Source organism: Chelonoidis abingdonii, chromosome 7 (genome assembly GCF_003597395.2).
Source record: "Chelonoidis abingdonii isolate Lonesome George chromosome 7, CheloAbing_2.0, whole genome shotgun sequence".
Classification (NCBI taxonomy): domain Eukaryota; kingdom Metazoa; phylum Chordata; order Testudines; family Testudinidae; genus Chelonoidis; species Chelonoidis abingdonii.
Window position 1 is genome coordinate 60380671 of NC_133775.1, and position 12051 is coordinate 60392721.

The 12051-nt window shown below is 48.9% G+C and overlaps 1 protein-coding gene across 1 annotated transcript in view; it reads right to left on the reverse strand.

Moving 5' to 3' along the window:
- Nucleotides 1-12051, reverse strand: part of PAPPA2 (pappalysin 2) — a 184458-nt gene that overhangs the window by 103659 nt on the left and 68748 nt on the right. The window contains exons 4-6 of the mRNA XM_032804788.2: nucleotides 7794-8087; nucleotides 3120-3312; nucleotides 193-314 (exon numbers count right to left, since the gene is read on the reverse strand). Of these exons, the coding sequence (XP_032660679.2) occupies nucleotides 193-314; nucleotides 3120-3312; nucleotides 7794-8087 (609 nt within the window). The remainder of the gene's footprint in view (nucleotides 1-192; nucleotides 315-3119; nucleotides 3313-7793; nucleotides 8088-12051) is intronic.

Consider the following 12051-nt stretch of genomic DNA (forward strand, 5'->3'; position numbering starts at 1 on the left):
GTACCTCCAGTACGCTCCTTGGGAGCTGAGCTTTACCTTATGCAATCTTCTCCCAAGAGGATTTTGCATATTTATTTTGCATGTTTAAATTTAGATAGATCAGACCGATATGGAAAATTTGGCCTCAGATCATCTCATCTCCACTGAGGGGAGCGGCAGTCACCGTGAGTGAGAGAGGACAAGGCACTTTACCTACTGCCTCCTCAGGTGTCCAGTAGCCAGAGGAGTCACAAACGCGAGGGGAAGAGGCCTCATGCACGTATTGGCTGAAAGTACCATCTTCAGCGCAGTCTCCGCAGAGGGTGCTGGGGTCCCTGCAGAACAGATAGAGAGAGAATGAGGAAGACTGTTTTCCCCCCAGTTTCTGATCAGACTTGAACTCTCCTCACTTGATCTACATCTCTGCATGATGTGGAAAGCCCACAAGAGCCAGCTGCTTGGCTTGTTTCTTCTCACAGCCAGCTCTGACCTAGGCTGGGGAGGGAAAGGGAAACCTTCTGGTTAAGATACCATACTGGTGATCTGGGCTGATCCCCAGCTTGTCTACGGATTCCCCGTGTGACCTCAGACAGGTTAGTAAACACCCTGCCTCAGTTTCCCCTCTTTAAAATGGGGGAGAATAGCCCTTCCTGTGTCTGCCTTGACTATTTAGACCGCAAGCAGTCTGGGCCAAAGTGCATCTCATACTATGAATATGTACAGAGCCTGGCACAAGTGGAGCCGTGCACTCAGCTTTGGTCTCCAGGTGCCCCCATAAAACAAATAAGTGATCGTGTTTAATTAAAGTGCCAACATTAAGCTAATGAAGGACTGGGGGAGTATTTCCTGCTCCAAAGATAATGTCAAAACATTCCATTCAGTTAGTCTTGAACGCTCTGCAGTATTTTTCAGTCATAAGCCTCCGCTTTCCTTCTCGGGCCATTCTTTTAATGATGCGAGCCCATTTGATGCTTCAGTCGCCTGTCTGTGCACTCACTGGGTGACATATGCCATTCGGGAGCCAGGAACAGCCCTGTATATGAGCCATTTGGTGCAAGAGGGAGCAATTATTCCGTAATTGGCCAGGATGTCCTCAGAAAAAGATTTTCTCTAAATTAGAAAGCATTTGAAAGGCCAGATTTGTAAAATGCTTTCAGGGGGATGCGAGACTTCGCCCACATTTGCAAAGGGCTTTGAGCTGGGAGCTGTTAGAGAAGTGTAAAGTATTGCTCTTATTCTTTTCCAAATGGCTTATGGGCATAGCCGCTTTGCACCACCATTGTAACTTACAGCTTTCACAAGCCACTAAGCTTTGCAAGGCCCCAAATGAAGACAATATTTAAGCCCTATTCACCTAAACAATGTAACGTGCTTAATTTTCAGGACGTACATAAGTCCCATTAAAGTCAATGGGACCACAGAAGCACATGCCTAAAGATGAGCACATGCTTAAGTGCTTTGGTGAACACGGATGGACTAGTGAATCAGGGCCTTAGCTACTATCAGTGTCAGGTCTATACAAACATTTCCCAGGGCATTGATAAAGAAATGGACAGATTACATACAGTCCTCTCCAAAGCTCACTGAAGTCAAAGGAGTAATAAATAAATAAATATTACCTAGATCTTATATGACATGTTTCATCACTGGGTCTCAAAGCTCTTTACACAAGACATAGAATATCAGGGTTGGAAGGAACCTCAGGTCATCTAGTCCAACCCCCTGCTGAAAACAGAGCCAATCCCCAATTTTTGCCCCACATCCCTAAATGGCCTCCTCAAGGACTGAACTTACAGTGCTGGGTTTAGCAGGCCAATACTCAAACCACTGAGCTATCCCTCCCCCATAAATAGCCTTACCTCAATTTTACAGATAGGAAAACTGAGGTACAGAGAGGGGAAGTAACTTGATCAAGGTCACCCAGCAGGCCAGTAGCAGAGCCAGGACTAGACAGCAGGTCCCCTGAATCCCAGACCAGTGCTCTATCAATTAGGCCACACTGGCTTTTCACTGACTTCATGATTAGGACTCTGACCCATGTGATTTTTAAAAATATATATGACGCAAATTCTACATCAGAGCAATAACCTGCTGCCATCTTGAGAGCTTCCCAGCTCAGAGTCTCAGAGGATTTAAATATTAAATATTCATTTAGCATAGATGATATTTGCAAACTTGACTGCCTGACGTTAGGTGCCTAAATCCATAGTCAGGAACTCAGACAAAAGAGGCCTGATCTTCAAAATGATGAGCCCCCACAATTCCAGATGAATGTGGCTGTTCCACACCCTGAAAGTCAGGCTCCTTTTAGTTAGGAACTGAAGGGACTAAGTTAAGATACTGACATCTGAAAATATTACTGACGTGCCCAAAGTCACAGAGCAGGGATCCAAATCCCGATCTTCTGGCTCCTGGTCCTGTGTGTTAACCACAAGACCATATTCCCTCCTCATAAATCAGTAGTTTATCCAGTAAGTGCTAAGTGAAGCTCATTTTTCATTCAGTAATTGCGCTCTCAGGTTGCATTTGGCATTGTCTCCTGATGGCACACAACCCTTTGGCACTCTCCCTGAGCCCCCCAATAGAGGAATGTTTTTTGGAGGACACTCGCTTGACACCCCAGCACACACTGCCATCACAGTAGTAAACTTGTAACCAGGCGTGTTATTCTGGTGGACATAACTGGGGGGGGGGTTGGGGGGGTTGCCTTGTTCCTCTATTTCTACAAGGCAGCTGAACAAATCATTGCCCGTTCCCCACTCGCTCCAACACACACACACAAAAAAAAACAAAAACAGGCAGGGTTTGCCAGTTGGCAAAGAGCTTGAGGGTTTTGCCAACTCTTCTTCATCACCTTCACTAACTTCTGAAACTCCCTGGTTCAGTGCCAAATGACTTTTCCTAGGGAACCACGGACAAATAAATCGCGACAAGCAATTCCCAGTAGAAACAAGTACAGCCAGTTGTTTAGGGATCCAGTTACGGGCCAAAGTCAGTGGTAGGACTACAAAACTGGTCCCTGGCCAAATTGATCTAGAGGAAGCAAGAGGCCATCAGACATGCCGGCACATTTTAGTTTACACCGGTTTTCCAGCATGCTCAGCCAAGCATGGGACCTTCTCAGTGACAATGTCTCTTACCTTTCATAGAGAACGCCGCTAATGGGAGGCAGCCAGTGGATGGTGAGGGACTCCTGGCCCTGCCCAGTGACCACTGGGGGCATGGGGATCGGAGTGGGCTTTCTACTCTGGCTCCATCTCTGGTACACCAGATCCAAATAGCAATGCATTCGAGCCACTTGGTTGGGGGTAAAACTGTCCGTGCAGTCATCGTCTGAGAGAGAAAGGAAGGAGGGGACTTGTTTGTGACACATTTTGAGATCCTTGTGTGAAAAGCATTATGTAAGTGGTTATTAGCAGCATTAGCAGTATTTATTACTAAATATAGCCCTTTTAAGGCTCTCCTGGAGAACCAGAGAAGAACACAAATGCCCTGGGCTAGCGAGATTCCCCATGGCTTGTCCTACATGACCTTGGCACAAAGAGTGGGAATGTGCTAATAAGGTTTGCGGATGATACAAAGCTGGGGGGTATTGCTAACACAGAGAAGGATTGGGATACCATACAGAAAGATCTGGATGACCTTGTAAACTGGAGTAATAGTAATAGGATGAAATTTAATAGTGAAAAGTGCAAGGTCATGCACTTAGGGATTAATAATAAGAATTTTAGATATACATTGGGGACCCATCAGTTGGAAACAACAGAGGAGGAGAGGGACCTTGGGGTATTGGTTGATCGCAGGATGACTATGAGCCGCCAATGCGATATGGCCGTTAAAAAAGCAAATGCGGTTTTAGGATGCATCAGGCGAGGTATTTCCAGCGACGATAAGGAGGTGTTAGTACCGTTGTATAAGGCGCTGGTGAGACCTCACCTGGAATACTGTGTGCAGTTCTGGTCTCCCATGTTTAAGAAGGATGAATTCAAACTGGAACAGGTTCAGAGACGGGCTACTAGGATGATCCGAGGAATGGAAAACCTGCCTTATGAAAGGAGACTCAAAGAGCTTGGCTTGTTTAGCCTGGCCAAAAGAAGGCTCCGGGGGGATATGCTTGCTCTATATAAATATATCAGGGGGATTAACGTTAGGGAGGGAGAGGAATTATTTAAGTTTAGTACTAATGTAGGCACAAGGACGAATGGGTACAAACTGGATATTAGGAAGTTTAGACTTGAAATTAGACGAAGGTTTCTAACCATTAGGGGAGTGAAGTTCTGGAACAGCCTTCCGAGGGAAGTAGTGGGGGCAAAAGACTTATCTGGCTTTAAGACTAAGCTTGATAAGTATATGGAGGGGATGTTATGATGGGATAGTTTAATTTGGGCAATTGATCTTGGATTATCAGCAGATAAGTCTGCTCAATGGTCTGTGAGGGGATGTTGGATGGGATGGGAACTGAGTTACTGCAGAGAATTCTTTCTTGGGTGCTGGCTGGTGAGTCTTGCCCACATGCTCAGGGTTTAGCTGATCGCCATATTTGGGGTCGGGAAGGAATTTTCCTCCAGGGTAGATTGGCAGAGACTCTGGAGGTTTTTCGCCTTCCCCTGCAGTGTGGGGCATGGGTCACTTGCTGGTGGATTCTCTGCTTGAGGTCTTCAAACCACAATTTGAAGACTTCAGTAACTCAGACATAGGTTAGGGGGTTTTATAGAAGTGGATGGGTAGGGTTCTGTGGCCTGCTTTGTGCGGGAGGTCAGACTAGATGATCATATTGGTCCCTTCTGACCTATGAGTCTATGAGTCTATGACTCCTCTCATGTTATTTCTCCAGTCGGCCACAAGATGGCACTATTTCAGCAGTTGTTTGTTTTCCTGGGTAGACTCTCTGCAGCACAAGGTTGCTTTCCTGGGGCATGCAGATGGCCAAATATCCTTGTTAGGCCACATGAGGATGAAGCTGTGGGGGCCTGACAGGGGACTCGGAGCACACCACAAGGTTCTTTTTAAAAAAATGAACATACAGATGAAAATCAGTGGCTCTCATCAGACCTCATTAAGGACAGAAAGGGCATCGCTGCTAGTGACACTGCGTGGCTGCCATGATGAGGCAGACCAGGCGTTTCCACATGTTCCGTTGCGCTTCTCCAACACATGCATAGAAGGAGCACAGAGTCAGAGCCAGTGCTACTGGACTGGCTTCCATGGAGCTATGCGAGTTTACATCCGCAGAGCTTCCAGCCCACAGCATCTGATGTAGGATCCTGCGTCCAGCACCTGCCATGACTTGATGCTGCCAGGGAAGGTGAGGAGTCCCAGAAGACAATCAATCCACTGTGCAATGGTGTGGATGGCTCATGGGAAGCGTACTCCTTCCTGAGCCCAGCGGGTGACCATCTTATACCCTGGAGCATGAGATCTGATTAGCTTGAGCTTAGCACATGCATAACGGCACATGTTATTATCAACCCTAATACTTGCCATCCAGACATTGCAAACAGCTCTTCACTCATCAAAGCCACTGCTGTGTCTACAGCACCTCTGCCTCAGAGATTTAAGTCAACTGGCATTTGGAGGAGTTAGGCCTGAGTAAAAACTCAGTAAGGTCTTTAGGGTCTGGCCCATTTCACTGACTGTCAGCAGAAGAACAGATGTTGGTTATATGTTTGTATGGCACCTTTCAGACCAGCGGCACCACAAAACACTTGTACAGGGTAATGAATTCAATTGTGCCATTATGCAGTGGTTGTGCAGGCCAAAGCACCAGTTTGTATGGGCTCAGCCCTCACCCTTGCATCGCTTTGGACTTAGGACTCTGGTTTTCTTCAGAGAGGGAATGTTGACCCAAATGCTGAGATGTTCCATTTGTTCTGCCCCCGAAGTGCCAGAGGATTATTACTGGGCCAGCTTTCCAGTGGATATAAACTGCCAGAGTGCCGGTGAAGTCAAAGGTGTCGTGCCACTTCACAGGGATCTGGTCCTTTATTATCATTTATCAGCTGAATTACAGTTGAAGCTGGAGGCCCCAGCTGAGATCAAGGCCCTACTGCGTTAGGCGCTGTATGGGCACATAATGAGAAACAGTCTCTACTCTGGAGAGTTTACAATCTAAACAAGCAGGGCAGACAAGGGGTGGGAGAAAGAAAGCGCTATTACCCTCTGTATCCATTTGTTCGGCCACCGTACAACTAAAGGGAGCCCCTCTAACCAAGCAGCTTGCCATCACTTTAGAAAATCCCGGAAGAAAGATCCTCTGTGTGTTCTCGTCTCCAGCTTCAGAGAGAAAGGAGGTGAGCTGACGGACTAACTCACTGGTGTTTGGATGCTTGCTGCGTCTAGAATACCATCTGCAGTTGTATCCATGGAGTGGCAATGGTCTCAACTGAGTCCAGGGGTCTGAGTCTCAGCTCACTTACCCCAGTTTCACACCCCTGACTGCAGTGGAATAACTCCTCCTGGGCAGTGGGGTGAGAGAAGAATTGGCCTGGTGGTGTTGGCAGAGGGCAGCCTGATTTTCAGAAGTGCCAAGCACTCACAATTCCAGTAGAGGTCAATGATAGCTGCCGGTGCGCTACACGTTTGGAAATCACGGCAGAGGTGACTTAAAACCAGGCATCTCAACCCAGAGTTGGTGCCCAAATCAGACATTTAATTAGGTGCTTAAATATAGATTTAAATGCCTGAACGTAGGCACCTAGATTTGCACATGTTGGTCTCAATACTGCTTTGGTCACCCAGAGAAAGTCAAGCCAGGAGGGAGAAAAATCACTGATGCCAAGAACAAAGGGGTGAGCAGGGTATTGCCTACACACCAAGGGCCAGATACTGGGCTGATATAAATTGGTATAGCCCAGTGCTTATTTTATGCCACTTGAAATTCTAGTTTCAGAAGGGTAGCTGTGTTAATCTGGATCTGTAAAAAGCAACAGAGTCCTGGGGCACCTTATAGACTAACCAAGTTCTAGGTGGGCCTGGATACCTGAGGGGCACAAATTCCTGAAAGGAAGTGTAGCAGGGTGGACCCCTGCTCCTGCCCTGAAGGGGTGAAAAACAGCCCTGGGAAGGGGCTGTGGCTGGAGAAAGCAGCCTTTAGGCTGGGGCAAGAAGCCTGGGCTGACTGGGGAAAGTAGGCTTAGCTGTGGCCATGCTCCAATCAGGCCCAGCTGGCCCCTATAAAAGGCTGTGAGCCAGATACCAAAACAGTCTCTCTCTAGCTATAGAGGGAGATGGGCCTGGCTGCTGGACACAAGGTACCTGAGTGGAGCAGGGCTGGGGAAAGGCAGAGGAGCTGGGAGCTCCAGCCTGGAAAGCCCCAGGCTGTGGCCTAGAATTGGGCTAACCGGTACTGAGGGTTGCAGAGGGCAGCCCAGGGGTAGGCCAAGGCAGCAGGTCCAAACCCAACTTTGCTAGCGATAAGTAGGCTGATACTGCAGTCTGCCCCAGGATGTGGGGCTAGACAATGACTGGGAGTAGCCATATACAGAGGCAAGGTGGGGATAAAGGGTGGGGGTTCCCTGGGGAGGGGAGACACTGACAGAAAGGGGCTACTGTCAGGGGGCAGTATCCCAGGAAAAAGGCCATCGGGTCCAGGGAGGGACATGGGGGGCCAGAGGACAGGTGGATCACCGGCCTGCAGAGGGCGCTCCAGAGCTGAATCGAGCTAATACGTGAGGATGACCAGCAGAAGGTGCTGCAGGAGTGAGTCCAGTCCGTCTACAGGAAAGAACTATCCAAGGAATGAAAAAACATACACAGATGGGAATGAAATACAAGCTGAATCTCTAGCTGATACAATAACAATTCCCTCCTGTTACCTGTGTAGCTCATGTAGTTGTTGAATGGTGTTCCGGAGAAGTGGGTGTGGCCACAGGTGTCATTGGTAGGGTCTGGATCTCGGCAGAGTTTACTTTTGGGGGTAGGGGCTGTGTCAGCACAGAGGTCTCCAGTCTCCATGGAAGGTGTAGTCTCCCTGCAGGGATCATCACAAGATTCCCTTTCGCTCACTCCCTTAAAGACATGGTAGAGTCCCAGGATATGTCCTACTTCATGGATCATGGTGTTGGTATGGCCGGGCATGCCATAATAGGCTGGATTGAGGACCACGCCACCTGGAATTGAAAGCCTATTCAGTATAATTAAGAGAGAGATGTGGGGAAGCAACTACCTCTGACCTCTAATGATATAGTTCAGTTAATACTCATGTCTCTGTTTTCTTAGTGATAACAAACAAGGTGTCTGAGGCAAGACAGACTTTCAGGAAGTTGAAGGCACTCAGCACCTTGAAGGAGCTGAACGGCACCTCAGTGAGTCAGGTCCTTCGATATTCCAACACCTGGGTCATCAGATCATTTCAGCTGCGGTTTCCTTTAATGTCTATTCTGAGATAAAACTCTCATTTACAGCCTTGCGTACCCTCTAAATGTATTTCTGACCTGGTGCACCCAACTAAGATGTGTGATGCTCATGCCAGGACAGTCTTGCTTCCTCCCCAGAGACTAAGGACTACATTCAAACTCAGGTGCAGATCCAAAGAAGCAGGCGGAGCGGGGCCTGCTTGCACCAGGATTGAACTTGGCCCTGAATCCATGACCCATTTGGGGTGGGCTTTTCAACAATGAGTCCCAACAATGGCCAAGGGGATTTGTGCTCCCACCTCACTTACATGCTTTTGAAAGTCCCGCCCTTTCTGGGCAGTGGAGTTTTCAAGCTGGTGAAAGTTGCGAGACTGAATGCACTGGAACCTGCTGGTCATAGCAACACAAACACAGGCTTCGCTGCTCTATCCCAACAAGGGGCCCTAGAGAGATGGCCCAGTTGCTCCACGCTCAGGCAATCCCTGATCTCTCTGCTGAGACTGCCAACAAAGGTGGAAATTAGATGGGGTTTTTGGGGGCAACACAGACATCTGCTGACTAGACACAGAACTGAGACCCCCCCAACTGGTTCCTTGTTGCTTACTAAGCCACCCGTGGAGACACCTGAGTCACTCACTCAGATAGGAATGGCTCCAAAGTCAAGCCCCCAACGCCATCTCCTGCTTTGACGAAGGTGTTTGCTTCTTTCTTAAAACTATATGTGGGTTTAATGCTTACAAAAGTCACACGGCAAACAGCACTGGTCCGAGCTAAGCATTACAAGCATGTGAGCATTCCCCGCGCCCTGTTCCAACGCACGGCAACCTTGACCCTCAGCACCCTCTCTCCTCTTTTGCAGTTCCAGGGCTATACTAGCACTGGTTCCAAATTTCCCACTGGGAATGGAAAACTGCCTCCCTGGCCCCAGTGAAAACTTTTGCAGAAAATCTTGTTTTCTTACAGACAGCCTCTCAACCTGAAGCAAACACTCACCAGCAACCGCACACCATACAACATAAACACTAACCCAGGAATCTATCCTTGCAACAAAGCCCAATGCCAACTCTGTCCACATATCTATTCAAGTGACACCATTATAGGACCTAATCACATCAGCCACACTATCAGAGGCTCGTTCACCTGCACATCTACCAATGTAATATATGCCATCATGTGCCAGCAATGTCCCTCTTGTCATGTACATTGGCCAAAGTGGACAGTCTCTATGCAAAAGAATAAATGGACACAAATCTGACATCAGGATTCATAACATTGAAAAACCAGTGGGAGAACACTTCAACCTCTCTAACCACTCAGTGACAGACCTGAAGGTGGCAATTTTGCAATAAAAAAACTTCAAAAACAGACTCCAAAGACAGACTGCTGAAGTTGAATTAATATGCAAATTAGATACAATTAACTTAGGTTTAAACAGAGACTGGGAATGGTTGGGTCATTACACTAATTGAATCTATTTCCCCATGTTATGTTCTCCTCTCACCTTCTGTGGATCATCTCGATTATCACTTCAAAGGTTTTTGGTTTTTTTTTCTCCTGCTGATGATAGCTCATCTCAACTGATTGGACTCTTACAGTTGGTATGGCTACTTCCACCTTTTCATGTTCTCTGTATGTATAAATATCTTCCTGCTGTATGTTCCAGTCTATGCATCCGGTGAAGTGGGTTTTAGCCCGTGAAAGCTTATGTTGAAATAAATGTGTTAGTCTCTAAGGTGCCACAAGTACCCCTGTTCTTTTTGCAGATACAGACTAACACGGCTGCTACTCTGAAACCTTGGTTTCTTTTGACATTTTCAAGGTTTTCAATCAAAAAATGTACAAAACTAAAGAAGTTTTTCCTCCCTCCGCCCCTTCCTGCTTTTTCCTTGTTTCCATTTTTTTTCATTTTGCTACTAGAAAAGGGGTTAAGAAAAAAAAGAGAGGGGAAAAGCCAAAACCCAAACACATTCTTAGGGCCAGCAATGATGTCTGAGTGTCTGTCCATACTGCATGGCAAGTGTGACTGCAGAGCAGGGCCGGTGCAACCATTTAGGCAAACTAGGCGGCCGCCTAGGGCGCCTAGTGGTTGGGGGCGCCTAAAAGTGCCCTCAGGCGAGGAGGTGGAGTGGAGGTGAGCTGGGTGGGGGGGTGCGTGGGGAGGGCTACAGCAGTAATGGGAGGGGGCACACAGGGGAACAGCTCCCTGCCCCAGCTCACCTCCACTCTACCTCCTCCGCTGAGCACGCAGCCCAGCTCTAAGTCTCCTCCAATCAGCGCCGCAAGCCTGGGTGGGGAGGAGAATTAGAGCAGCGCTGGCCTGCTCAGTGGAGGAGGCAGAGCCGAGGTGAGCTGGGGCGGGCTACCCAGGCAGGGTTAGCTGCTGTGGCGGGGGGGAGGGAGAGGGGGAAAGTCTCCCCAGGCAGAGTTAGCTGCCGTGGCAAGGGGGGAGAGGAAGTCTCCCTGGGTGGGTTTAGTTGCCGTGGGGGGACGGGGGGAGAAAGGTTAGCTGTCGCAGTGGAGGGGTAGCTGCTGCGGGGGGGGGAGGGGCTCCCGGGTCAGGGGCTGAGTTAGCTGCCATGGAGGGGGGGTTAGCTGGGTGGGGGGTGCAAGGTGGAAGTTTCGCCTAGGGTGCGAAACTTCCTTGCACCGGCCCTGCTGCAGAGCCTGTAGACAGACTGGAGACAGCTTTACTCTAGCTAGCTCAGCTACTCATAGCAGTGAAGCGGTAGCAGCCTGCCCATCAGCACAGGCAGTACAAGCCTCCCAGGAATGCTGGGTAATTATTCCCAGGGCTAGCCCACGCTAAACCCCATGCCTCCGTGGCCTCACTACTCCAGAACCCAAGCTAGCTACACTTGGATATGCCTACACATGCTCCAGTTCCATCCCATGATTACAGGGCAGACATACCCTGGGGCAAGCTTGAACTCTATTGCCGATGGACCAATCTGCTATTCTACCTCCTGGTTCTGCCTGTGCTATTGCAACACCGGTTTGCCAGCTGCAGTACCAGTGCTGCTCATGTTTGCCTCTGCCCTAGGAAGTGCAGGCATTCCTTCTGAGGGAGGGCATGACTCTGACCTCAGTGTGTCCAGATTTACACCCAGGAGACTCTAACTACTTCAGTGGAGCTATGCCCGATGTATACCAGGGTATGACTGGAACCAGATGCACAGGGCTAGATTCTGCCCCATTTATCCCCTAAGCAGTCCTTAGAGTTGCAGAGTTTAAAGCCAGAGAGGGCCACTAGATCAGCCAGTCGGACCGCCTGTATCTCACAGGCCAGCAACTCCAGCCAGCTAGCCCCACATCCAGCCCAGCAACTAGAATCAGACCAAAGTATTACCGCCCTCAGGAGGTCCCAGGCAGGTCACAGGAGGAACTGCAGGGCACCAGTGCAGGCAACTGACTGAGCTATCCGCCAGTGATCTCCCAACAGGGGTGCAAGAGGGTGGCTTAGGAAGTGCAGGATTTGGTTTAGAGGGTTGGAATTTGCTCTCTGCTTCGCCAGTCTGAATTCAGAATGACTTGCCAGAGCGGCTCGGAACTGACACAAATGCAATAGAGAGCAGTGTGCGGCCCCACGAGAGAATTCAAAAAATAACAATCATCAGTAACCGAGTGACAGCCCCCATGCAGCACTTGGCACTTTCAAAGCACTGTGCAGGCTTGGCGTGGTTCTGCAGCTCCATCGCTCCTGGCAGCTGTTTTTCCTACT